Genomic DNA, 27,591 nt, shown 5'->3' with positions numbered 1-27,591 from the left:
TAGAAGATTTAGAGGTGCAATTAATTTCACCTCTTTCCGTAATTTTGTACCTGTTTTTTTGCAGGCATGTAAAGGAGCTGAGACTGATCCATGTATCAGTTCGTGACCCCTTGCTTCGTACCTTCTATGACAAGCAATCATTACTTGTATTTTTTTTATCATTCAGTCATCTCTGCTGTAAGGTGTGTTTACAACTCCAACTAATGAATTCTATTAGCAGGAGGAGAGAGCAGGATGGAATATGAAATCATCAGACATCAGGCTATATGGCACAGTTTATGTAAAAGTGGAAAGTTGAACATTTTATATCTGTTTATCTGAATAATTAATAAAAACACTTGATTTTTTAGGCAGATATAGCCTGGTTTGTTCACAGTGTACACAAAAAGTGTGTTGGAATGAAATGCCATTGAATTGGTACGAAATGGGAGTATCATTGTCAAGGAATCTGTGTTTGCCTATTGTACACTCCACCTCATGTGGCAGCAGGGGCGTCTCCAGAATTTCCTCAGACCAGATAGGAACCAATGAGGAAACTGGTGTGGGAAACAAAAACCAGAAGTCATATCAAGACAATGTTATCGTTTTATCCATATCTTTATTCTTTAGTGAAGTCGTGAGGAAAGAGAGGCAGAGAACCTTCAGTAAGAGGCTCAAATAAATAAATAAATAAATAAATAAATAAATAAATCTATTGTCTACCCGCTTATTCTTGCAGGGAGGAAGTCAGGGGGGAAACTGGTGCCAGCAGTCATTGGGTGAGGAACAGGACAGGGCAGCACAGAGACACACGGGGCAAACAGCCATGCAGATGCATTTAAAATACCAATTGACCTAAGAGTCACCTGCTTGGACACTAGAGAAATGCGGAGCACTCGTAAAGAACCCTCACATCCACACGAGAACTCCATCCACATAGGCGTCGATTTGAACCCAAAACCTTATTAATGCAAGTTCACAATGCCAACTATGCCACTGTGCAAACTCCAAATGTATAAATAGAAAAAAAAAATAAATGTTGCAATTCACAGAGGCTTGTTTTCTCTTAACATAGAGTCTATTTGAAACTGTCAGGCCTGGTTGGTGGAGGGGCTGAGAGCAGATTTACAGGAGTGACCGACCTCACACCACCCACTGTCACATCATTCTCCATTCTGTGCATGTAGTTTTACTTATTGATGCAAGACAACAATCTGTATGCTTCAGAGTTAGGCAAGCTTCTCAACCTTTTCCTATAAGGAAGAGCATGCACACAAAGTGCATTTCACATCAAGTCTGGGTAATAATCAATAAATAATAATAAATATATTGTGGAGACCATCTTTTTTCTCTGACCTATTAAATTGGGTGTCCAAATGTCAGGAAAGAAGCGCCAACAAATCTTACTTGTTACGATTCATATAAAATGTCACTCCAGGATAGACTGAGGAAGCAGATGTGGTTAAATTGGCAACACTGAACTGTAACCACAAACAATAAATATTTTACATACATGTCCGTTTTTAGTATACTGATTAGATTCACATTTTAAATTGAAACAACTTGCTTTTTAAAAATCTACCCTTTTAATCCTTTTACAGTGCAAGCTGGCACTTAACAAAAATAACAGATACAATTTTATGATTTCTATATTCTACACAAGAATATTGATTCATTATTATTATTATTATTACTTAACTTCAAATTTAACTGTAACAAAAATACCAAAATAAAAGCTCTGCTAATTCCTCTAAGGTTTTTGTCTTGGTTCGAAGTTAATAGTGGGCCCCCGACCCCGTACAAAATCTTTAAGAGACGCCCCTGTCCTGGTATGTTCTTAAATCTCCCGTCCTGTACATGTAGTTTCACGCCACACGACACACACACAAAACAAACTCTTTGCACTAAACTGGTAGCTCGTTTTTGATCTAATTTCATTCATAAAATAACGCACAAAAAAACCCCCAAAAAACCCCGCAACTGCTTCATGTTTGGGTTGTCACAGGTGATGAAGAGGCAAGACAACACATTTACCATTAGGATGATGGGGTATTCATTTTTTCATCTCTAGCAGGTCAGAGGGTCTGCCATCTACTGTGGTTTCACTCCCACATGTATTCATTACGCATGTACGGTGATCAAATGATATAATAATGAGAGGAGGTCTTAAATGCGCCTATGTAGCCTGAGGTGTGAGTGTGGGCTGATTATCCTGTTAAGATCATCAAATAAAGCTGCCGGAGAAATGAATGGCCGCAGAAAAGAAGAGGAGTGAGAGAGAGAGCCTGGAGAGCAGAAAGAGAGAGAGAGAGAGACGGAGGGCAGGGGCGGGGGGAAGTATGCGTGGGAGACATGCGGCAGATGCACAACCTCTCACCGAGGAAGGAGAAGAAAGGGGAGGGAGAAGTAAAGGATCTCATGGAGAAGCGAGCGCCCCCAGAGGCCAAGAGAAGCTAAACACCCACAACGCTGCTGATACTGAGTTCCCCTCAGACCACTGAACGGCACGTTGACGTTTTTTCAGGACTGTGGGTCGCCTTCTCTATTCAGTCTGGGAAATATGTTTGAAAAGTGACTTTGTCTTTTTAAGGCCTTAGCTTGAAATTGAGCACTATCAAAGAAGTCAGGCTTGGCTAACCTATTACGTCATCGTGGAAAATATGTTAGTGAGAATGTGTTGGTTCAAATGATCTTTTTTAGGCCGTCGCTTCAAATGTAGTCTTACGTAAAAGAGTCAGGCTTGGATAACACATTACACCAACCAACCTCAACAACTTTCTGATCACCGTAAGGCGTCAATAAACATCTTCTGTGGGTTTTGATTAAGTTGCTTTCCGACTAAAGTGCATCAAGTTATTTGTAATGAGACCAACATCTTAAATTTCTTATTTTCCTTTGCGTTTTTTTGTTGTTGTTGTTTTTAATTGCTGCAGCTTCTCTGTTGAACAGAGGTTGCCTTTTTGAATCTTTGAGAGTTTAGGTTTCGATAGGGGAAATGTGACGTCACCGTAAAATAAAAATGAAAACAAAGTGAAATTTGTTTGAAACTTCCCATCAGCGGGGAGGGGTGGAAAAAGCCCACCGGGTTCAATTCCCCTCCACTCCCACCGTTCCCCCTCCCTCTTCTCTCTGTCTCCTCCAGCTGCCTCTGCGGTGAGTGGGCGAAGGCTCCTGCCTCACTGAGCTCGTGGAAAGAAGCAGCGTCGCCACATGCCGGAACCTCGTAAGGCTTTTCACGGCTCTTTGTGTGAGCTGCAGGAGCACAGAAAAGGCGCGCTGTCTCGGAATGATTTGGTCAAAACGGCCTCCACCAGGGTTAGTCGAAAAGACATGGGAGGGAAAAAAGTTGAATTTACTTTTTTAGCCCCACTTAGTCTCCCCACCTCCCCCCAATCCTCATCCTAACCCCATCTGCACACACGCAGGGACATATAACTCCTCCTAACTATTCGCCAAATAATACATAAACAGAAACAGTTGCTTAGCTTTCAGATTTTTCAGTGAAAAGTTCGAGTTGATGTGCAAACGTTTTTTAATCGATTCATTTCAACTGGTGGTTTCTAGCATCAGGCCCAGATGTGTTGTGTTGATTTAATACGTCTAGTAAAAACCCCATTCCTGACGAGGAGTCACATTGAGCAAGATTAGAAATAATCCTTTATTGAATAGGAGGCTTTAAGGCGCAGCTGAAACATACGAGCGTCCAGTAATGTGGTAAAATCCTCCAAACACGCCTAATTTCCTGTTAAACAAGCTTAGACAATAATCTCTACTTGAGAAAGCTTTTCTTCGGAGTGAATTTGATAAATGTTCAATATTCCGAAAGGAGTCTGGCTTAAGTTTGAGCGCAGCCTCTTAATCCCGAGCCGGCTGCTGCTGCTGCTGCTGCTGCTGTCTCTGAGCCATGAGCCGTGTTCAAACAAGCTATAAAAATGAATTATTACCAAACGCATGCAGTGACTCGGCCCCTTTTTTTAGTTTTAGGAGTCGGGGAGTCCCGTATGAAAACGTAAGTGGGTGTTTTTTATTATTTGTGCACATTACGCGACAATTGCTCTCCTTAACGTCCGTCTCTTTCATGCCACCTCGGTGATTTATGAGCTCCTGAAGGCAAACATGGCTCCGGTTATTTGCCTGCAACTTGCACTCAGTGTTAACAGCTACGATCTCCGCAGGAAATTTTATTTAGATTTGTTTTTTCTTTAAAATAAATTAGTTTGGAAGTTAGAAAATGTAAATGTTGATCTTATAGTTCTCAAATTTATTTGCTTTTTTTTTCTTTACCTAAAAGTTTAGGCATTTTGAAATAAATAAATATGCCTGTCTTGCATTAAGGTTTAGTAGTTATTTTATTCTTCATTTTGTTTTATATGTTATCTGTATTCTAGGTTTTGTTTGGAAAATATTTAAGCAACTGCGTTTTACTATAAATGATTAGAGGGTGGAATTTATTTATTTATTCACTGATGATGAAAAACTTTTTTTTCTAAATTCTTTGTTTCATTCAAACAAGTGTCCCGTTGAGAAATGAATGCAAATCGATCATTTATATTCATTACCAACTTGTTGTTGATTTACACAGCCTCTTACTCTCGCTTCTGATTAAATGTTTCTTACAGGAAACCAGGAAACGAAAAAAAAAAAGTTCACTCTAGAAATGTTAAAAAGAAACGAGTCAAACACAAGCAGAAGGATTGTAGCAAGTTAGTTTGTATTCTAACAAAAATATCCAAGAAAACTATACAAAAATAAAAAACGACCCGGTTCCGTATTGACCTAACACTGTTAGATTACTTTCTCTCTCTCACACACACCCACACGCACCCACACACACACACACGCACACACACACACACTCACACTTTCCCTCTTAACACCCACACACTTGTAATTTCTATTCCAAGTGATCAAGTTGCTATGGTAATTAAGCTATAAGCAGAGCTATTTCAGTGAGTTAGTTCCGTCCTTACCTTGTATTAATCGTCAAGTTAAATATCAAGAGAATAAATGTGCCGCACATACAAACAATGTGAATTAATGCCTTCGTAGCCTGATTTCATACACACATTCTCTCTCTCTCCCTCTTTCTCACACACACACACACACACACACACACACACACACACACACAAACAAGGAAAAATTGAAGGATTTTCTTTGTTTCTGAGTTAATAGTTCAGATGCTGCAGGTCGATTGTGGTCAGCGACTCCGAGAAAAAATAGAACGTGTCCGCGGAGATGTCCACGGGGCTATCCAGAGACTCCGACAAGCTCGGCGAGGCTGTGTCCGAGAGCTGCAGGCAGGAATCCGAGGAGAAAGGCTGAAAGTCGTGCAAAGAAACATCCAGGGCTGAGGGGCTGTCGCCATTGTCCGGCCCAGATGCCGATCCGGGGCCCATTGTTGACATACAGCCCGGAACAGTGGGTGACGGGTTGGGAAAATGTTTCAGATTTTTGTCATAGCTTGCCGCCTCTCCATTATTGTGAAGCTGCTGCTGCTGCTGCGGCTGCTGCTGTGTGTTGTTCTGAAAGGAGCAGGTATCTCTCTCCAGGAGGGGCCCACTCTGCTCGTACAGCAGGCCGCTCCCCTCCTCGTCCTCCTCGCTGTGGATGCCGTCGTCGGCTCCTGGGCCCTTCGCGTCTCCCCCTCCGTGGTTCTCCTTGGTCTGAGTCTGGCGCTTGTGCTTCATGCGCCGGTTCTGGAACCACACCTTGACCTGTCTCTCGGTCAGATCCAGCAGGGCCGCGATCTCCACCCGCCTCGGCCGACACAGATACTTGTTGAAGTGGAACTCCTTCTCCAGCTCCAGCAGCTGCGTGTTGGTGTATGCGGTCCTCAGCCTGCGGGAGCCCCCTCCTCCAGCCGCTCCCTCCACGATCTCAGGCGAACCTGAAAAATAAACAGCAAGGAGATTCTTAAAAATGTTTTTTTTTTTAAAGTAGGATACAACAATTGTATAACCCCGCTGCCAATAAATGCGACGTTCTTGAGTTTTACATGAAGCAAAATGGCCGCTGGATCCGTTAACCTGCACATTTTACCCAAACATAATGCCTGTATTGACATAAACTCCTCATTTGATTCTTTTAGGGAATAAAATAGGTGCCTTCATGTGCGTAAAGCGCCCTAAAACACTGAGGTCCATCCTGGTGTGGGAGTCTAATGAATGCTCCAGCTGCCCTCCTCGGCAAAGGCACTCCATCACTCTTCATTACTGTCACACATCAAAACTCTGCCTCGCCGAGGGGAATAAATCATCTTACATCACCAAACTTTACCCAAACTTTCCCACCCCCCACACACTTCACACTCATATTCATCCACCAGAATAAAGCTATACTCAAGCATATGTTGTTTTGTTGGTTTTTTTTTTTTTATTCATCCGCATTTATTGTCTGTCCTAGTAGGGGCCCGGGTGGCTCCAAATGCAGCAACAGATAGTGAAGGCGTTGTCGGTTAGGATTCACCCACCTTTCGGGGAGAAGCACACGGGTCCGTTGGAGATGGTGGTGGCGGCGGCGGCAGCGGCGGTGGTGGAGTTCGGCACTTGATGGTTCCTCTTGGAGGCTTTCTTCTCCCGCATCCACGGGTACTCCGGGGGTAAGGAGGCGGTAGGCAGCGGGCTGCAGCCATCGGGGCTGTGTCTGGGCCGACCGTGCCGCGGATGGCTGCCCGGGTTCAGGCTGGGGATGGTCTGTTCGAAGGGAGGAGGAATCAGTGTCGGGCGTGAAAGCGTCGAGCTCTTGATTGATGAACTTTGAAATGAATCAGCGACAGGGGGGAAAGATGTCAGGCACTCAGCAAGCGACGGCTGACTATTGATAAAACCGCTCTCTCGCTCGAATTCGTAATTCATCTCCGCTCCCTGAGAGCCGAGGAAAGTTTGCGGCGCCGTATTTTTATAAACGTTGCGGCTCAGTGAGGACGATGAAGAAGAAGAAGAAGAAAAAAAGAAATATATATTTAAAAATAAATCCCCTGATGTGTTTTTTTTTTCTATTTCAGTGATTACGGCCGTATGGGGACCGAGCTACCATTAAACTATAGAATTCATGGAGACAAGGTTGAAATTGGACCGAATTGCCTGTCACATGATTACCTCTGCCCAATGACAATTTGGGGCTTAATCAAAAGAAGCCACTCTCTGCCTGATTGATCCAAAAGGGGGGGAAAAAAAAAAGAAAAGTCCTCGCTCAGCTGGGCCATGCACGACTGTTTTTATTTACATCTCTGTCCGCTCAGCTCGTCCTCGCCTCGCTCCTCCAGTCCAGTCCACTAAGCCACAAAATGTGTTTTTTAAGAAGCGCCTGACGCTCTCTATTACAGGGAAGGAGACCAGCTCAGGGTGCGCGGATTCGTGCACTCCTCTTTCTCGTATTGTTTGAGGATGTCAGTCGAGAACGCCCCCACCACACACACACACACACACACACACACACACACACACACACACACACACACACACACACACACACACACACACACACACACACACACACACACACACACACACGCATACATCACAAAGCACACACACAGAGACACAGACACATTTCACGCTAGTAGCTCTTCATATTTAAGCTCTGGGGGTGAAAAATAAACTTGAAAACTTAAGAGTTTTGCAATCAGAACCTACGTAAGTTGTTAAGCATTGATTAAAGCTGTAAAACATCAAAATCCACATGATTTGACAAAACTGACAAATATGGCCATTTATTATGAAAACATCTAAACTTCGTCAACTTTTTTTTCTTTCTTTCTTTCTTTCTTTCTTTTTTTTTTTTTTTTTTTTTTTTTTGCAATTGAGGAAAATCCCAAATTATTCCACTAAGTAAAGTTTCGTTGAATTGTAATTGAGCAAAGTGAGAATGTGGTTGATTTAAAGCGGTTCAGGTGAGGGGCAGAGCACGCTCACTGATAACAAGACGTTCACTTTTCTCAATCGGTCACCATTGTTTGATACAAAGACAGACCCTCTAACCCAAATTTAGTTCAAATGGTCAACTTTTTTCCCGGAGCAAAGCTTCGTTTATTAGACATCAGGTCGTTTTGTCTTCCGTCCAAACAAGTCGAAATACGAAAAGACCGCCCACTCAAAGGCGTCTGCTGAGCTCCGTTAACTTCTGATTATTTTCTTGGACGATGACCAAGTGGTGTTTAAAAAAAGGCGAACCTTTGTCGTACACTTGTGTTAACACGATCAACCCTTTACCACTAAACAGGAAAAATAAAAATACATATCTGCCTTCCATTTCTAGACAGTCCTATGCAAGGACACTTAGAATCAAAACTATATTGAAAACGTGGTTAAACGGCTAAAATAGAGAATGGGTCACCCTGTATCTAAACAACGTGGAAATGTGATGGAGAAGTGAAAGGTTCTGGGTTATAAATGGTCAAACTCGTGGACAAATACATAACAGATGCCATGGTTTACCATCTAAACAGCCTAAAATGCAGCTGAAAAGTCAGACGTTAAAAGACATCTGTTACGTTAAAAATGGTTTTGATTACCAATTATTATTATTATTATTATTATTATTATTATTATTTTTTGTTGAATAGACAAAGAAATTATCTCACGAATAAGACCATGTTCTGAAAAGTGAAAGAGGGACAGAGATGCTTAATGAAATGAGGTTGAAATGTGATTGGTGGTGATCAAATGGGCTAACCTGGCCTAAATTTCAAAAATATTTGTTTATAAAAAAAAAAAAATCTGAACGGAGCCGATACCTCAAAAATAACTTCGACTGTCGGCGTATTCCAGGCGCTAAACCAAAACAAGAATAGACAAGCCTCAAATAGACCTTTAAAAGACGTTTATACGGTTCTAGTGTTTGGAGCCATGTAACAGTAGCATTAAGGCACATTTTCGTTCATTCCACTAAAACGTCGAGCTCATAAACCCGCGACGAAACACAGAATCTCTTTTGATGACTCAAAGCAGCCACGATTACTGCATTCCTTTAAGAGCAGCGTCGGAAATAGTCTTGTTTTCATGTCAGGAGCGCAAAGCCACCAGGCTGCATAAAGCAAAGATTTATTGGACGGACATTGCCACACTTGCTTGGGGTGGGTGGGTGGGAGGGGAATGAGCTTCCCAATGTATTTCTATTATCCTTCCTACCTGAAATGGTCATGGAGCAAGCATAAACACTGTTACAATCGACCTTTTACAACGAAATCTATTTGCCAGCGTTATTATGCTGATGGGAATGCTATTGAGCTGCTCTCTTCCCTTATTTGTGCTCAGTTTCATATGGCTCTTCTAGAAGAATCTGTAAAAGCACCATTCAGGAGGTCCCCCCCCCCTTTTTTTATTCGTCTGGAAGTACATGGGGGTATTTTTCGTCCACAAAAATATATATCTGTATGTGGCTTATTGAGTAAGAAGAGGGGAAGTAGAGAAGGAGAAGAAGTGGAAGGCCTCTCTCTCAGTTTGTTGCTTATATACCAAACAAAGAGTCCTGGAAGCCTGTGCGCGATCAATCTTACTCGCCAAAAGGTCTGACAGCTCGGTGCCCTCACAACACATTTAAGGCTTCTAACTCTCCCCCGGATCAAATGCAGCCAGGAAGCGCCGAGAAACAGTGGTCACTCAGATTAGAACCGGTTTCTGCTCGCACTGGTAGTCTGTTTGTCGCTGGAGGGATTTTTTTTCTTTCTTTTTAAGAACAAGAAAAAAAAAAGGAATCTGGTCACACAAGATGCGACCATTTCCTCTCTAAGAGCCATCGGTGAGTATGTGGTAAAGCTGGTTTCCCCACCTGGCTTTTATGTTTAAATTCTATTTTTTTCTGTTTGTTTTGTTGTTGTTCTTGTTTTTTTTTCTTTTCCTAAGACTTGCAAGTCTGCGAATGGAGCAGTAGCGAGTTGCTAAGAGAAGAGACTGATGGCTATTTTGGAATTGCGCGCAGGCTTTGTGTGCACGGACAGGAGTGGGTGGCGGCATTTAGGGGAGCCCGTTGCGTCCCACACACTTATCTTTAGAGCAGGAGTGATTTAGGGCGCAGTTTCACACGAATGCAAAGAGAAAACACCGAGTGTGTGCTCAATTTTGAATTTAGACACAATTTATTTGTGTGCTACCTGCGTTTGGCGCATGTGGGTCAAATCGCTGTCCTGCTGCGTAACGCGTGTGCATGCGTGTTTCTGTTTTGGATACAGAAATACTCACAGCACTGGCCCTTTTTTCCCCCCTCGGTGACACACCATGCTTCAATTGTTCTAGGTTTCCCTGCTAACCATATGTCAGGGCTGGTGATGTTCGTGCCCTCTGATATCAATCACGCTAGGTTGAAAATGAGAGTCGGAAAAATAAACAGAAGAAAAAAATACATTAATGCGAGCAAATATTATGAGAACTAAACAAAATTCGTCAGAGGTTCGTTGCGGATAAGTATCTTGGCACAGATTTATTTCGATGGCCTTCTGCTTTCAACACCTTTGCTCCTGGCTTGCGTATTGTAATGTCATTAAAAACAAATAAGATAATTATTACAATCAATAAAAACAGCAAAAAAAAAAAAAAAAAAAAAAAAGGAATTATTTGTAATATTTTAGTTTGGCATTTAATTTTGAAGATAAAAATACCAACATAAAATATTTGCAGCCATCTATGTCTAGCACTTGTGGCCGGTTTTACGCATCAAAATCTGCACATTTCAGGGTCTGATTGAGCAAATAAGGTCCCTGATTATTGTACTTTAGAGTGCGTCCTCTGTGAGCGGCGTTTGACTGGCTTTGCACACAGGCGGGATTATTTTTAAACGATTTCTCATTTGGCTTGTTGTCTCCGCAGAACCCTCCACGAAGACCCGGGTGACATTTTTATTATTATGGATGTGCCCACGCAGATGAGAGAGGCGCGCTGGGAAAGAGAAGGGGGCCCACCTTCAAGGAAGAGAGAGTAAATAGATCAAATGTTTTTTTTTCTTTTTTTCTTTTAATCTGCGATTTGTTCTTTTTTTTTGTTTAAAAAAAAAGAGATTTAATGCGGAGCAGTTTGGACTCTTCTTTAAATTAGTTTTAGAAATTTCCGGTAGGACTTTAATTTGTGAAATGTACTTCTTGAATATAATATTTGTAGTTTAAAAAGAGCGTTATGTTTTATGCTGCTTTACCGATGATTCCATACCATCGCTGATAACCCCTTTTCATTTTCAGGTATATATTTTTGGGGTTAAATTAAGCAGCATTATGTGATCATGTAAATGTGAAACTGCTTGCAAAATTTAAAATTAAAACGGGTGGATCTGTTTTTTTTAATGTTGTTTTGTTCTGTTTGTTTTTTTTTCACATCAATGCTTTTATTTGTTTCTTCGAACTGGAGCACCGTGGAATGTTTGACATCGAGAAGAAGAAAAAAAAAATGATGATGTGTTTTGCTTTTTATTCAATAAAGAAACTGCAAACGTGTGTCCTTCTTTCCACCCTTATTGCATGACTGATTGGTTTCTTTTTTCATTCGCTGACAAAACAGAAACACCTCCTCGAATAATAATAATAATACTAAGAAAGAAACAAATTGGAAAACCTGCAATCTAAGTGACATGGCTGCATATATGGGCCGAACATGGCGCTAGTTTCTCCACCAACCTTCTCCCCTTGCAGACAGAGATGGAGGAGCGTCAAATAATACTATTGGAGTCTGAATAAATAACATTTAAAAAGACCAATGGAACAAAACAGAAGCAAAAGGGGAGGCTGTGCAAGTTCATGACCCTTTGTTTTAAATGTAATCTCCTCACATTCCCAGCTCCTGGCTCTTAATGTTCGTTTTGTACACAAGTGCAACAGAATGCAAAAAAAAAAAAACAAAAAAAAAAAACATCATTCTTCAATTGCGGATAAATAAAGACGGACAGTTTCACATTGAAAATGAATAACATGTGTTCATAATACCCTGTTTGAGATTTTTAAAAAGACGTTTCAAAAAAAGGAAAAGATTAAATAAGCCTATGGATATGCTATGCCCTTCTTCCCTCCCTCCGTTCGGCTCTATAGACACTCTATGGTACATAAATGTCTTGGTGAGACAATGACACAAGCAAATAGAGGAAAATTCAAGCAAGTCGTGATTATTTGTCCTACGCTACTTCACACATGAAACTATAGAGAACACAAACAAACAATAAAAAGGCAAAAGGAGAAGGCGGGAGCCATGAGGAGGCGCAGAAACAAAGCAGGGGGATATGTCTGGAGCTTGGACGAGACAATGGGGCGGAGTGATCCAGGCTTGCGCCGCATGCTACAGATGCGTCAGTTTGGGCGCTTCCTGGATTCTTCCCTGAGAGTAGTGCGGCGTTAGGTCTGTGTACGTCGGCGTCGCATCACACACGCCGTGATGCTGACCGCCGCTGTTGCCCATCGTAATCGCCCCGTTGTACTCCATGCTCGCGGACGGAGGAGGCGGGTGAGGGAGGTGGGTGAGACCGAAAACTGAGGCCCCGGAGCTGGGCACAGAGTCGATGTAGCCTCCGCCGACGTAGACGGGGCTGCTCTGCATGTGAGTGCCATAGTTGCCGTTGCCGTGCAGTGGGTGGTGCGCGTCATACTCGGGCGTGGCCGAGTCCGTCCCAGGGTACCTCTTCTGGGAGGGGGGGCAGCTGTTGAGGGAGTTGCTCAGAGAAGGGGGATATGACGTAGCCATACCGTACGCATTTTGATGAGTTTTATTGTAAGAGGTTGGAGACTGGGACTCGTACGGTACACTGTTAACGAGAGAATGCATAGAGTTGAGGTATCCGCTCCCTCCACCGCCGCCCCCACCGGACGGTGGGCCTACTGGGCTCCGGGGAGATTGTCCGCCAGGAGACGGCATCATCCCGACGCCCTTCTGATCCTTTTTGTACTTCATCCGTCGGTTTTGGAACCAGATTTTGATCTGTCTCTCCGTGAGGTTAAGCAGGTTGGCCATCTCCACCCTCCTGGGCCTGCACAGGTACCGGTTGAAGTGGAACTCCTTCTCCAGCTCCACGAGCTGCGCGCTGGTGTAAGCCGTCCGGGCCCTCTTTGATGCTGCTGACCCCGGGGGACTCTTGTCTCCTGGGCAACTCTCCACTGTCAGGGAGAAGGAGAAGGAGGGCGTCAATCAGTGACCCATTATAGGCACACGGAGAGAAACACAGACGCAAGACACAGGAGAGTGAGAGTGGGAGCAGAACTGGGTGACAACACGTACACTGATAGTGAAACCCTACAATCAGGAGGGGGTGGTGGTGGTGATAGAGCTCTCTACTAGATAAATATGCCCATTAAAGTACAGTTTTTCATCTCCTAAGATCTGCAGCCAATGTGGAGCAAACATCTCAACATTTTGATAAATTCACCCCCAACGCAGGGGTTATCATCAGGGGACCGTGAGACAATTAACAATCAATGTGCCTACATGTGCGAGCACTAACCAGAAATGCAATTGTAGAAAACTGGGTCACTATCTGATGTGTAACCCTGGTTTCCTATACAAAAACATTTTGACCCTCATCCTGCCCCGAAAGTCACACCGCATAACAGGCGCATAATGCAAGCACAAGCATTTATAGATTCTTCAGGGTTTATAAAACTGCTCATCTTGCCCTCGCTGATAAGCTTTAAGAGGCTGGCACTTGCCTGCAGAATCCTAAGGTCATATCCACTTGCGGTGGCAGCCGGCCAACACTTAATAAATTTCACTACCTGTCTCCTAAACCTGAGGTAGGAGGAATGCAACATGACATAACCCGAGGCGTAATGATATTGCACAGATGAAAGAGAAGTCTGCACACAGGAGAAGAAGAAGAAATGGCTCTTAGCTTAGGCTCAGCCAATATGTGCATGCAGGCCCCATTAGGATCTGGCTTAGTTTGGGTGGGTTCTAAATGGTCTCCCGCTCCGAAAAAAGAAAAAAAAAACTTTTTATATTAGATCCACATGGTTTGAATCCAAAATAAAAACAAGTACAAAACAATTTAGACATTATATCTTAGCTGGTTCTAAAACAGATGTGGTGCAAATCGGTACAAACTGAGCAGCACATGATCCACGGATCACAGAGTTTTTCCTCTGTCAAAGTTATATAAGCAGTAAGTATGAGGTCAGTATCCCAACTAAAAACAATTAATTATGGAGCCCATATTTCAGCCCGTTTTCTACCCGTATGAGCCCATATGTAAATGTTGACTGTGGAATGGAAGACAAAATGCTGATCAGTGATAAATATTTATGAATTAATTTCTAATATGCTATGTTTAATAATGTTAAAGATTTTTATAAAGAATAGTGCTGTAAAAACAATGGAAGCAGGGCCGGCATTAGGAGGAAGTGGGGCCCCGGGCTAGAGATGGTGTTGGTGCCCTAACCACACAGATTCCTTTGACACAACGTACAATAAAGTGATTCAAGGCACTTGTTAACTTCAAGGTTCTTAGTTTTTTTCTGGAACTATGTAATGATTTGTTTTGTATTCTTTCTAAAATGTTTCATATAGACAGTATTCTTCCTAGTAATTTCTTCCTCCATCTGCACATAAATATTTACCCTAAATGTGATAGCAACAGTGAATGCCTAGCATGTGGCAGAGTAAAATGCAGTTACCAAAAAACAACAGAAACAAGAAGGCAGGTTTGGAATATGCCCTCAAGGCTTGGTGTTGTTGAGCCTGAGGTACTTGTGGTTGACGGTTGGGGTGTGTGCTCCTGTTGTACTTGGGAATGGGCACTTTGGAGTTCTAATAAGTATATTAAACAAACCCTGAGAAAAGCCCTGACGTTACTGTTTTGACTGGAACACTTAGGGATTTATTATCCAATATGTTTTTTTTGTTTTTGTTTTTGTGCAAAGAAAATATAGCAAAGTTGCTCAAGTATTTTTTTAGCACTTTTTACGGTAACTCATATAGTGCACATAGCACTGTCCAACTTCCAGCTTGTGAGAATCTTCCTTTTATTTTCTGTGCATACAAATACATTGCTGTTGCTTGTGTTGCTAATACTAATACGCATTGACATGTTAAAAATAATCCCAATGAATATTAAATTTACATCTGGAACATGCACAACTCTTGGCAACTTTCCCAGAAGCAACTTTTGAGACTAATCAAAAAGTCCCATAAAGTTTGTGCTTGGGCCATGACATCATCATTTTCAACAGATATTCAAGAAATTAAATCGTTACTTAAATATTAGTTCATGCAGTTTCTCTAGTACTTTAAAATACAATATCTACAAAATATAAATTTCTTTAAAAAAATATGGAGCGATAAACACATTGAAATCCCAAGATAAGTCTGGCCCACCTGGCAAGGATTAGACATTTGAATCGAGGGCGTAATATGTGTGTAATAGATGACCTCTTTGTCTTGTTACACATACTTTTTAAACTCACTTTGAAGCCACAATTACTTTTGGATTTTTAGGTGCTTTTCAGGCAAAATTTGTATAACTGAAAATATAATTTCACTCAATGAAAAGAAAACATTTGCAAGCGTTTGAGACCTCAGATCATATCTTCGTTGTTCTTAGAAAATGTGTATTAATGCCATATCCAGACCTGTCGAACTGACTGTGAAACCATAACGCTGGAATTTCAACCATTTCTATAGATTGTCAGACAAGCTGTACACCTGAATGCTTAGTTTGGTTCATTACCACTTTTGAATACCACTCAGATCGCTGTAGTTGTGTTGCTTTTGCCTAAAATGTTCTGAAAGGACAACTTTCTCGATGTAGAATTTTCAAACTCACAGTGGAGCCACATAGGTTTTTGAGTTACAGCTGTTTCTGAAGACCATTGCTAACTTAATATTTACACCAGAATTTTCAGGTTGCCTCAATGCGTATTGTATTGTCAACATATTGTGACAATACATCCATACATCCATAAAAAAGCAACTCCTTAGTTGCAACTCCTTAGTTGCTTTTTTAGGTTGTGTGCAAAATGTTTAAATTCATACTGAAAGCATGTAAGCGTGTAGCCCATCTCTTACAAAATCAGTGGAAATTTGTTTTAAGATTTATGTCAAATTCTTCTAAAATTTATTAGAAAAAAATATATGAAAGTGCGATGTTGGTCTGCACTTTATTAACTGACATGAACATCTAATTGATTTCTTCCACAGCTCATCATTTGTTAAATTCAGAAGGAAAAATGACTTTTCTAGTTCTTATGATTTAAATTAGCCAAAGAGAGATTTAAGCAAAGAGACTTGAGATGCATAAACAGGTTATATGAACATAAGGCGATGCCTCAAGTGAATCACTGTGTTCTGTTTGCTCAATGCTGTCTAAAATGCATCAAATGTGTTTGAAATGTAGTAAATTACCAAGTTTCCATAGACAAATAAGCTCAGATATGACTTTGTTTTTAACTAAACCTGAGTGACCACATTCTTAGTCTCCATAGATGTCATCAGGATCGGCGCTCTGTCCATGGAAGAGCTTTATTAATTAAGCCTGAAAATCAAACCTCTAACTATAATTGTTTCATTTTGTGAAAAAAAAAATAAAATAATCGCAAACATGTTTATAATACCAGCCACAATATGTACAGCGGGTCATGGGAAGATGAGCATCTTTAACGTTTTAGGTTGGCTCTGAGTAAATACCCCACCCCTCCTCTGGCCTGCTCCTTTACCCCCCAAAACACTGACCCACTGAGTTTCCCCTCTAATCAAAACAGCAGGACAAACTGAAACAACTGTTGTGTGTGTTTGTTTGCTGTCTCTCCGGGAACATTATGTGATCAGCGGAGATGTGTGTTTACAGTAGGGACAGGTCAGCTGGAGGGCATGGGGACAACAAAAGGAGGGATCTGCTGCTTTTCCCTCCACCTTCCGCTGCCTGCATATATGCTGGATGATGGTGGAATATTAACACCATCAATAAAAAGTGGGCCCAATCTTCGCAGGTTGTGGCTTCATCAAATGATTTGTTACAACAAATGGTTCACCTAAAATGCCACAGCTCAGACAATTACACAACATGACCTTCCCAGGAAGCAAACTAATGCTCTGTTGCGGTTTGCCCACCTCCCTACCTGCCCACCCCTCTCTACCACTATTGAAGGTAACGATCAGGGTTTGTGTGTCCGGCAGCTTGTACCTGAACTGGAGCTACTGGCGGGTTTCTGCTTGGTGTTCTGACGGGACTCCTTCATCCAGGGGAAGATCTGTTTGCTGCGGGTACCGGAGGTCGGGGAGCCGCTCTTGGCTGCGCCCGTCTGGCCGGAGCCATTGCTCGCATCTTGGCCGACTCCGCCGGGGGACAGCGAAGGGGGAGGCGGTGGGCCTGACACCGGCACCGGCGCTTGATGATTGCTTTCGGGGAGAATCTTGGCCTGCGCCGCCTGAATGGCCCTGTCGCAGCCCTCCGCCACCATCTCCCCTGGCTTCTGCAGAGCAACAGAGCCGCCGCCGGGAGACTGCAGGGAGCAGGCGGGTCGATGGTACTCGCTTTCCACATGAGAGGCCCTGGGATATTGGACCTGATTGGCATCATAACCGAAGCCATTTGCGCTTTGATACGGGTAGCCACTGTAAATTGCGGAGCTGTCGTAGTAGGTCGCCTTTTGCATCTCGCCGTTTCCCAATATTTATTTCAGAAACTGACAGGGTCTTGACACCCTCGTAGAATAACATTGGCACCCCGTGGTCACGTGACGCCTCTCCGCCAATGGCCTCCTCGGGTGAACCTAGGGTTACAAGAAGCACTGTGAGGAGGAGAAATGGTGGCGATCCATCTTACTTTTCAATACAGACCTGACACTGGAGACTGTGGAGGCAAGATAGGGCCAACAGTTCTGTGGACTATTACCGTTTACCTTATGGCTTACACAAAGGCGCACACTAACCTTGCATTACCATCTGTGCCAAACAGCATAACACGTTTTCCAAAGCATTCAAATCATTTTTAAAAAGCCTAACAAGAATCAGGATGACAGTTTAAAACTCTGAGCCGAGAGGGATAAAGGGAATATAGTTACAGTAGAGTTTATGGGGGAAAGTGCCTGCTGTGGAAGCGGCTTGTTAGCGGGCTGCCACACAGGAAAATAATGTTTCTGTTACAATATTATTCTACCAGCCGGGCTGTCAACAGCATATCTAATTTCCTGTGTAAGCAGGTAAAAGACGTTCACTTTTTTTTTTCCTTTTTTATAAAATTCTTTTTCCCAGCTAGAAAAATAATCCTTCTGGAACAGTCAGAAAAAAATCGGAAATATATATATTTTTTCTCTCTTTATATATATTTTTTTATTGCTTATTGCAAGATAAATGAAAAAGGAGGCCCGAGGAAAACCTGAAAAACCAGACGGGCATCTCTGCGCTCCTATGACCACGGTGGGAACTTTTTTTTTTTTTTTTTCCTCGCAGGGTCCATAATAATTTCCTGCCGGCTCCGTAGTTTTGATATATGAGTGGCTGGGAGCGCCGGGCCCCGTAAAAAGGAGAAACCCGGTTGTACAGCGGAGAAGAAACCCAGGGAGGACACAACTACAGCCTGCTGCTGTAGCAGCGGATCCAGTAATAACACAGGAATAACAATAACAGACTGTTTATTCATAATAGAGCTATACGTTTTCCGGTGGTATTGTTTTATAGCTTAGATAATAATAATAATAATAATAATAATAATAATAATAATAATAATAATAATAATAATAATAATAATAATAATAATAATAATAATAATGTTAAAATAGATTTGCCTCTGTTTTGTCTGTTTCATACATTGACACGCTTCCGTCTCCTTTAGGGATTTTTTTTTTTACATCTAAATATCAGATTTTAATGTAAGCAACACAGTTTTACCCATAAAGATTCAGTTATATTTTATTCTATTTATTTGTTTATAAATTATAGTAAATCTGTAACTTTCAATATCACGACAGGGTTCCAATAAACTACTCATTTTCTTCATTATTTTATTTATTTAAAAAAAAAATCTAAAGCAGTCCTTAGTCTGGGATTGTTGAAACATGAGCAAAGATTAAAAAATAAATAAAATAAAAGCAGGACCCATGCAGCCTTGCATACCAAAAGACAAATAAGTCCAAAATGAGACCCCACGTCATGCTTTCAACGCCTAACTGCGGATTGAGAGACGCTCTCTAATGACCGGTAAAAGGTACAAGGAGGCTTCTCCTCTCTGGATCTCCCTGCGAACCATTGCGACAGTCATAAATGGCAGAGAAAAGAGAGACAAAAGGCAGACTTGAGCTGTGCTGCTGCAGGAAAAAATCCGTCCGCCTGACTCTGTGTGTGCGTGTGAACTCTTCCTGAACCGAGATCTTAAGTCGTACGGTGATAAATCACCGCCGCGACACACAAACTCCACCATTTACAACCGAAAGGGGAGCCTATTCCTGGCCCCTGCTTACCTTGTCCTCTCACGATGAATGCAGAGCGCCGGGCAATATTTTCTCATTCAGCGACGAAATCGATCAAAGGCAGTAATCCAGAGGAAGAGGGGGCAGACAAAAAAAAAAAAAAAAGTTTTAAAGGCAGCGGGGCTGACTGGGTTGAAGGAGCAGCGGCAGACTGCGCCCTGCCATGCAGGCAGGCATTAGCAGGCACAACACACAGGAGGAAAAAAAAAAAAAAGGGAAGAGCCAAGAGAAGCAAGAGAAGACCCCCTTTCCTTTTCTCTCCTTACTCGCCGAGATTGCGAAAGCAGGCGTGAGCAGTCGGGTCAGCACGATAAGAAGAGTTATCTGCTCCCATGCTTGCAGGGTAATGGACAGGGCTTCATGGCAATATTAACGTCAGCCAAGGCTATGCTTGACTATGAGATCCTTCAGCAGTTACCATGCAGACACCAGTGAACTGCCCCGAACCGGAGCGTCACCGTAGACAAGAAAAATTATGCAAATGAAGCAAGCGCCTTGGAAAGCCAGTCCAAATCAAGTAGTTGCCTCTCCTCCTCCTCCCCCAACATCCCAAATGAGGTAGTCCGGCTAGAAAATAACAACGTTAATAATGCCTCGTTACTAACGCGCCGTCCCAAAAGGTGTTTTAGGTCATTTTCTTATCGTTTACACCGCGTCCTAGATAGGAGTTATGAACACAAGGAGATTTTTCGGAACAACAATGGGAAACTGAGAGCCGCATTACCATTTCCATGGGAGATAAAAGCGCTCCTATAGGCGGCTTAATCATTAACCTACTTTTTCTTCTTCTCTTTTTTTTTTCCTTCTCTCTCAGAATTTGCTGTTTTGGCGCAAGGACGTACAGTTCGTTTTCATTTCAACGTGAACCCGCTAACTATGAAGGAAAGCTGCAGGGCAGTTCTGATCAAAGCTCCTAAATATTAAAGGGAGAAGAAAGAAAGAAAAAAAAACCCACACAGCAGCTCGAGCACTGGGATGAAAAATGGGCAGAGGTTTCAACACCAAAAAGGCCAAAGCGGGAGGACACGCAGCGTGGAGCAGAGGAGAAGAAGGGAGCCGGGGAATCCCTCTGCATGGTAATGTTTGCGGCCAGAATGAAAGACTTGATAGAATTAGATTTATGACTCCCCTCTCAGCTGTAAACACGGCCAGCAGCTAAAGCTTGTCCGCTGGTTTTCAGGCTGTGGGACAGAAGCATTTCGGTGACACAATTAGAAAGGTGGAGAGAGAGAGCGCGCAAGCTAGGACGGCGTGGGAGTCTTGAGTGGGCGACAAAAAAAAAAAAAAAAAGAAATCACACATTAGGATTTTTTTTAAGCTAACTTCGCCTTTTTCTTTCACAAAGCAACTGCTGCCACTTTGTGTAATTATTTACTTCTTTGTTCTACGCTAAAACGCTGATTTGGTCCTTTTCCTTTCTTTTCTTTCTTTTTTCTTTATTTGGCCCGAGGAGAGGGCTAAGAGGTCGAGCGTCATAAGAGCAAAAAGCTACATGGGAAAGGTCGAAAAGGAAAAAAAAAAAGAAAACCCGTAAAATTTTAATAAAATAAAACGTAAAAACCTGTTTGCAGCAGGCTGTAGTGGCTCCAAGCAGATGGCTTTCGCAGAAAGTAGGTTTTTTGGTTGTTTTTCTTTTTTTTCTTTAAGCGAGTAAGGCAGCGCTCCAAGAGCCGCGATTCCCCTCCGTCACTTTTATGGTGACAAATTACACCACAAAGACAAGTGGAAGAGAAGGAAATATTGCTCTCGCGTTGGTCATATTGCTGCTACACGGAAATATACAACAAGCCATACATAGACGGCTTCTGCTTCTGCTTCTGCTTCTGCTTCTGCTTCTCCGGCCTTGTGAGCGCACTGGGAAGCGAGCGCGCGTGTATGTGTGTGTGGTGATTATTAGAAATTGAATAAGGATATCACCATCAAGCATTCATAACATAAATCAATAAAGATGTATGGACTTACCGAAGGCAGCTCAGGGTGTTTCCGAGACCGGGCCTGAAGTTACTCGGCCGGATTTCTGCAACGAGAAAAGGATTTCCCCCTTTTTCTTTAGCAACTTAAAGCACAATTTAACATTTTCTTCAACGGGCTTATGTGAGCTTTATTTTGTTCTCTTTTTTTTTTTTTAAAGACTAATTCAGAAATGTTCTCTCATTTAAAATACATTCATGTGGATTTTGATGTCATTTATTTGTATTCAAAGCAGAGACGTAAATGAAATCAGCTAAGAAAGATTTATGTTTTATCATTCGTTTAGGTTTGGGCGCATAATTCAACATAAGCCTTAAGTTAGAACAGCGAAATGGGTAGGATTTTTTGTTTGTTTGTTTATTAGTCGGGAGCAAAATCCAAACTTCTTTGTTAAAGTAGGTTAACTTCGGATTTAATATTAGAAATTCCATAAAATGTAAAAAAAAAAAAAAAAAAAAAAAGAGGTTTAAATTTAAAGAGGAACTGATGGATCTCAAATTAGGCCCACTATCTTAGGTTGGGGGGAAAAACGATTTAACATATGCTAGATGAATATTATTATAACAGTACGCAAAAAATAAAGATTTTATTTTTGAGTAACTATTAGAAAAGGTTGCAACAACCAGAAGCCTATAATTCTCATGAAATATACAGACATGAACTCCTTCTGATAACGGCCATATGAAAGCCCAAGCCATGAAACTCTTCTTCATAAAACTCAGATAAATTCTGCACATAGCTGCGAAAACACATGTAGTATAATAATAATAATAATAATAATAATAATAATAATAATAATAATAATTGTCCTGTATGCAAATAAAGTGTTTTGTTGCATCTCCTCTCGCAAACGGATCGAACAGTCATTAGCTGGCGCTCACCACCTTCCCAAAGTCCCCGCGCCCATAAATCAAAGCCGGAGCGCCGTGACCTCAGCGCGGCCGCGGCGGTCCTCGATGGCACTCCGTCTTGCATTATATCCTCATTTCCCCACGGCGGAGCGACACAACAACTACCCCAACTGCTCGCCACCAGCTACTTCATTTTTTTTTTTAATCTTCTTCGTCTTTCCTCTCTCTCTCTCTCTCTCTTCCTTTTTTTTATGGAGATCGTCTTGATGCATCGTTTACGCACGGGCGCGGTACATAAACCAGCTTAAAGAGATGGGGCTGTTAAAGTTTTATGGGACAGGTTGACACCCTGAACCGCCGGAGCGCTCTTCTGTCTGGGTGTTTGCTGGAAGTCGGGATAAATGGGGGCTTTATTTACTCACACTGGCCTATTTGTCCAACAAAAAAAAGAGGCTTCTTCTGTCATTTATTGTGCTATAACGGTGTAATTATTCCACTCGAACTAATTGCGCATTTTGGATATTATACAGAACGCATAAAATAGATTATTTGGACAAACAAAATATGACATTTATTTAGGTTAACTTATGTTATGCATATTGCCAGCTTCTTAAAATTTCTTGCGCTGCAAAACAAAACAAAACAAAACAAAAAAAAAAAAACAAGGACCCACCCCCCCACCCCCTTCACTGACTGACCTCTGTCTGGCGTAGCAATAACTCACGACAGTAATGAACAATCGGCGGAAATACCTCAAAATAAAATCCATCCTCCCAAAGCTCGGGCTCTGACTCCGTCCGCGTGGAAAAAAAACGCATATCCGTCCGTGACAACAGAATACATCCACAAAAGCCAGGAATCCTTTTCCTCTTCTCGTTTGTTCAAATCGGCTTTTTTTTTTCTTTCTGGATATTCAAAAAAAAAAAAAAAAAAAAAAGAAAGAAAAAAAACCCCCTACAAAGCCAGGACTCCCCTCCCGAAAAGTGGGGGTAACCAGCATATAATCTGCATCATATGGCCAGACCGGGGCTCCGGTTTTCTTCCCAGTGCCATAACACCGCGCGGTATTATGCGCTCTGCTCACGTGACGCAACGTCAACTTAAATCCCCTTTTATTTGAGCCCGTGAATCATTAATGGAGGCAGTCATTGCCCCTGAGGAGAAACGGATCGGGCTTGTTGAGAGGGGGTGGGGGGAGAAAGAAGAAGAAGACGAAGAAGAAGAAGAGGAAGGAAAAAAAAGAGGGGCTGTGTGATAGTGCAATGTATCTGGCTGAGGAGCAAGCCTCTCACTGAGAAGCAGCTTTTCCACGTGTCGCCCCATTCAGAGGGGAGAAAGGGGCTTTTCTGACACTTTTAGAGCGCCATATATTTCGTGCCTGTTTAGCGGCCGAAAGAGCGGCAGAGATTCGAGCACATTTGCACGGCGGAAAGCTGTCCGAGCGCAACGAAACAAAACGCGCTTTTAGCTTCCTCTTCATTCCGCCTCGCTTTGCATGGGTGTATTCCACAGCGCTCAACTCAACACCGCCCCCCCTGTTCTCATCGCGACACTTGTACATTAGTATATACCACTTTGTCAGCCTCTGAGCCCCCCTCAATCAGCGCGGCGCGCACGCTGCAGGGGTAAATAGAAACCAAACGTTGCCACATTTACCTGTCAGACGCGGAGAGGCTGTGCGTCCCGGTGGTCGTGAGGGGCGCCTGTCAGTCAGCGGTGGGCGGGAAGGAAAGGTGAGGGGACCAAAGAGAGGCTGCTCGACCCTGCTGGTCAGTACATGGATCCCCATTAAAACTAACATGGATCAACTCACTCAAGTTTGTGCGTAAAATAGTTCTGGAGATAAATAAATAAATCAAAGAATGTTATTTTTTTTTTGAAAGAGCGAGGTTCACGCACACAAAGCATATGTGGCCAAAAGATCGTAGCCCGGAAGAGACTCTCTCCCCTCGGCACCGTTTGGCGCTTGTTTTCCGTCAACACCGAGCAGCGGGCGTGGAAAAATCCCCACCACACCTATTAATCACTCGAGTCGGACAGAGGCTCCGTCCCCACTCCCGCATTGTGGCTTTTGTCCTCTCCGACTCCAACTCTAATGGCAAACTTTTAAAGTGAAGAGCAGAATCGGAGGCGATTTCTTCACTTTTAGTCAAAAACTCTATTCACAACGAACGTGGACGCTTGTTTGCGAGAGCGACAAAAGTCTCACTACGTGATTTAGGACAAAATTTTCATGTGTGTCTTTTCTTGCAGACCCAGACTGATGTGAAGGCTTGTGAAACTGAACGGCCGTGTCCTGCAGGATAATCCCACCCTACCTGTCGCCACCGCACCTGAACTTTCCCCTGACCCGTGCAGAGTTGAGTGGCAAATCAGACATGCAAGCATCGACTTTGGTAGCATTTAAAACTCCCCTTTAATTCCTTAATTCAACAACATTCTAGCTCCTTGCCATTTCCTAAAACTCTTTAATTGATCACGATTTAAAAAAAAAAAAAAAAAAAAATCAAAATAACACAAATGTTTCCAGATGTATTCCCTACAAATCAAGCCTCCTTATCTCTGTCAGCACGGAGAGGAGCTGCAGGCGCAGAGAGCCCCTGGATGTCGGCCAGACGACTGGCCATATCTTCCCACAATGTTGACACTCGGAGCTCTTAACAGCCAGGCTTGGGTTACCGAGCCTCTCAGCCGAAGATAACTGCTGCAGCGAGGTTTACATCGGCCAACATCAAGACTAATGCGAAATTCAACGCCTCGAGCTGAGTGGAGCCATCTCTAATTAACCCCAGACAAACACTGCAACCAACGAAGACAGAAGAAGTGTTTGCTTGGATGTGGTTGAAATAAAGCAAGTTGGATTTTCTTGTAAGACGTGGCTCTTTATTATCCCAGGAAATTTGTTAGTGACCGTTTTTGAGCAGAAACCCTCAGATGTAAGTTATAATAATAATAATAATAATAATAATAATAATAATAATAATAATAATAATAATAATAATAATAATAATAACAATAGACTCAGTTTAGTTGTTATTTTTGCAGTTCCCTTGCAATTTCCTAATTGCATTGTTAAACACCATCAGAGTCAGAGGAGAAGAAGATGAGATGATTAGAGCCAAAATCGTTTTGTTTCTGTTTTTTTTAATGATGAAAACAACATAGAAACTGTGGCACGAGGTTTAGGTTTATGCTCAGTTAAAGGCAAAAAATATATGTGTTTTTAATTTCCTATGTCACCATAGTGTGACATAGGAAAAAAACATATTTTCACAGTTTGTATTCATCCAAACTGTGAAATGGATAAATAGATACATGCATGAATGAATAACAACAAAACGTTACGTAGCAAGAATGTTTTCCAGCACTATCATCTTTTCAGATCAATATTCCTTCGCGATTTGCATGTATGCAAACAGTGGATACATGGATGCATGTTTGTCAGCATTCACCACAACAAACATAAACTATGAGTAATAATAATAATAATAATAATAATAATAATAATAATAATAATAATAATAATAATAATAATAATAATAATAATAATAATAATAATAATAGTGTAATATTACAAAACGTAAACATTTTATTGAGTATTATATAAGAACTTTGAGCAACAGTCAGAATTAAATTAAATCCCCCCCTGGATCTATTTGATCACCTCAACAACTTACTTAGAATGTAGATTTGTTGATAGGCTGAACATGCAAGCGTTTGAAAATTTGCCACGTTTTAACCTACATTGGCATACTAACACATAACTGCAATAAAAATCCCAGAACGATCTACAACTTTGGGACATTTTACGCATTCTCCTCGTGTCCCTAAAAAAATTGCTAGAATATAACTACACCGATTCTACTTACAAGTCATGATGGTTCCTCCTCCTTAGGTTCTGTCAAAGGAGAAGAGATCTGACTCGCACCTTGCAGAGCATCACTTCAAATGAAATTAAGTCAGATTTTCAGATCTATTTCTGACCCCCCGGGGCATCCATTATTCAGCAAGTCACGTGAACAAGAGCAGATTAAAATTTCAGCACTCTGAAAGTGACCTCTATTCGAGAATCAAAGACTTGAAATGCGTAATTGAACTATATATTTGGACGTGTGCGTAAAGTACGTGCCAATCAGGCTGAGCGTCATCCTGCAAGCCCACAGTCTAGGAGAGAATTTATGTAGCAAAAAGTATTAATATTTTCCAGATTTGTTTTCTATCTCTCTTTCGCTCTCTCTCAATAAATGTGGTTAGGAAAAGAATAAGCAGTTTGTTTGTGTCCGTTGTACGTTTACATTAAACGGCAATTTACAATTTGTGCTCTGTAAACCCATAACCAATGAACGTGCCGACGTATTTATGGGCTTTAAACCAACACATGCCAACACATACTCAAATTTATGCACTGCAACATGCAAAACCTCAGCATGTTACTGCTCATGTGCGCCCTCTCCTCCGGGCCCTGCCAGCGCTCCCTCTGTGACAATCTGCACATGCACAAGCGCTGTCTCTTGGAATAATTTTGGGAAAATTCATGGCTCAGTTTCACACTTAAACACGGTTATTGTTTGGCACGCCGTCTTTGGATAAATCTCAAATGGGCTGACGGAGGTCTCAGCGCTGATGTATGGTCTGAACATTGTGTGTGTCGAAAGGTCAGGGGTCAGAAGAAGTGCTCGGAGCCTGTGATTGGCCAGTGGCTGCCGCTGTCCCCTGGCTGAACTCTCTATTGTTTGGACGGGGCAGGTAGTGACCACCACTCACACTCTTGGTGTTGTAACTTTGGCTGGAGTTATCATTGGAGTGGCAAAATTGGAACAATTATGTGTGGCAGGATATGCGTAACTGTTCAGGTTTGGTGTTTCACCAAACATTGTATGTCCAGGATATCTTTTCTAGTCTGTGTTTTTTTAGCCTTGGAAAATGCTTTGCCCCATATTTAGCCAAAAATAAAAACGTTCAAAATAATGCATGGATAGCTTTCTTGAACTATCACGACCACATTTAGAGCTCACTTAAACATCTATAAACACATTTACTATCGCGTTTCAGGTTTAACTTTTCAACATCAACTTGTTCTGAGACAATTCTGGCATTTTCTGTTTCTATTTGATAATAAAAAAAATAAAAATAAAAAAATAAAACACTTGCTGTCAGCTAATACTGCGTGGACTCGGATCATGTGTTTCTGCCACATATCTTCCTAATACAAGAATATCCGCATGACATGCCATGCACGTGCACGGATTTGGATCCGAGACAAGCGAGCGATGAAAAACACAAGAAGAAGATGCAAACACATGTCTGGACGGAAAGTAACAAGACGGATATTAGGGTTCACACCACTAGTAGTTGCACTCCGAAAGGAGAAAAAAAAACACAGCATTGCGCATTGATCTCCAAATTAAAGCTCAATGCAAATGT

General features: G+C 42.0%; 2 protein-coding genes and 2 long non-coding RNA genes across 9 annotated transcripts in view; 2 read left to right on the top strand and 2 right to left on the bottom strand.

Moving 5' to 3' along the window:
• Positions 1 to 4,671: 4,671 nt before the first annotated feature.
• Positions 4,672 to 10,518, bottom strand: hoxa2 (homeobox A2). Of its 2 annotated transcripts, XM_023345015.1 has the most exons (3): positions 10,161 to 10,518; positions 6,452 to 6,674; positions 4,672 to 5,869 (listed from the first exon to the last, which is right to left on the bottom strand). In XM_023345015.1, the coding sequence occupies exons 2-3, from the start codon at positions 6,561 to 6,563 to the stop codon at positions 5,148 to 5,150; spliced, it is 834 nt and encodes a 277-aa protein (XP_023200783.1). In that variant the 5' UTR covers positions 6,564 to 6,674; positions 10,161 to 10,518; the 3' UTR covers positions 4,672 to 5,147. The 2 variants fall into 2 exon arrangements, with proteins under 2 accessions (XP_023200783.1, XP_005802776.1); XM_005802719.2 differs by lacking the exon at positions 10,161 to 10,518 and having other exon boundaries at positions 6,452 to 7,432.
• LOC111610531 lies at positions 9,076 to 11,800 on the top strand. The gene is made up of 2 exons (XR_002753694.1): positions 9,076 to 9,720; positions 10,785 to 11,800. It is a non-coding gene; the product is annotated as an uncharacterized LOC111610531 (long non-coding RNA).
• Positions 11,359 to 27,591, bottom strand: part of hoxa3 (homeobox A3) — a 33,828-nt gene continuing 17,595 nt past the window's right edge. Inside the window, exons 1-4 of one of the 5 annotated variants that reach the window (XM_023345013.1) lie at positions 23,824 to 23,897; positions 21,308 to 21,362; positions 17,062 to 17,650; positions 11,359 to 13,045 (exon numbers count right to left, since the gene is read on the bottom strand). In XM_023345013.1, coding sequence (XP_023200781.1) covers positions 12,234 to 13,045; positions 17,062 to 17,533 — 1,284 coding nt within the window. In that variant the 5' untranslated portion in view covers positions 17,534 to 17,650; positions 21,308 to 21,362; positions 23,824 to 23,897 and the 3' untranslated portion in view covers positions 11,359 to 12,233. Of the gene's footprint in view, positions 13,046 to 17,061; positions 17,651 to 19,336; positions 19,418 to 21,307; positions 21,363 to 22,197; positions 22,443 to 22,919; positions 23,058 to 23,823; positions 23,898 to 27,591 lie in introns of those variants that run through there. The other 4 variants (XM_023345012.1, XM_023345014.1, XM_023345011.1 and 1 more) reach the window with 4 other exon arrangements.
• Positions 20,188 to 25,039, top strand: LOC111610530. The gene is made up of 2 exons (XR_002753693.1): positions 20,188 to 20,421; positions 24,421 to 25,039. It is a non-coding gene; the product is annotated as an uncharacterized LOC111610530 (long non-coding RNA).

Source organism: Xiphophorus maculatus, chromosome 13 (assembly GCF_002775205.1).
Source record: "Xiphophorus maculatus strain JP 163 A chromosome 13, X_maculatus-5.0-male, whole genome shotgun sequence".
In the NCBI taxonomy this organism is placed as follows: Eukaryota; Metazoa; Chordata; class Actinopteri; order Cyprinodontiformes; family Poeciliidae; genus Xiphophorus; species Xiphophorus maculatus.
Note: the sequence above shows the minus strand (reverse complement) of the source record. Positions and strands in the feature narration are given on the sequence as shown.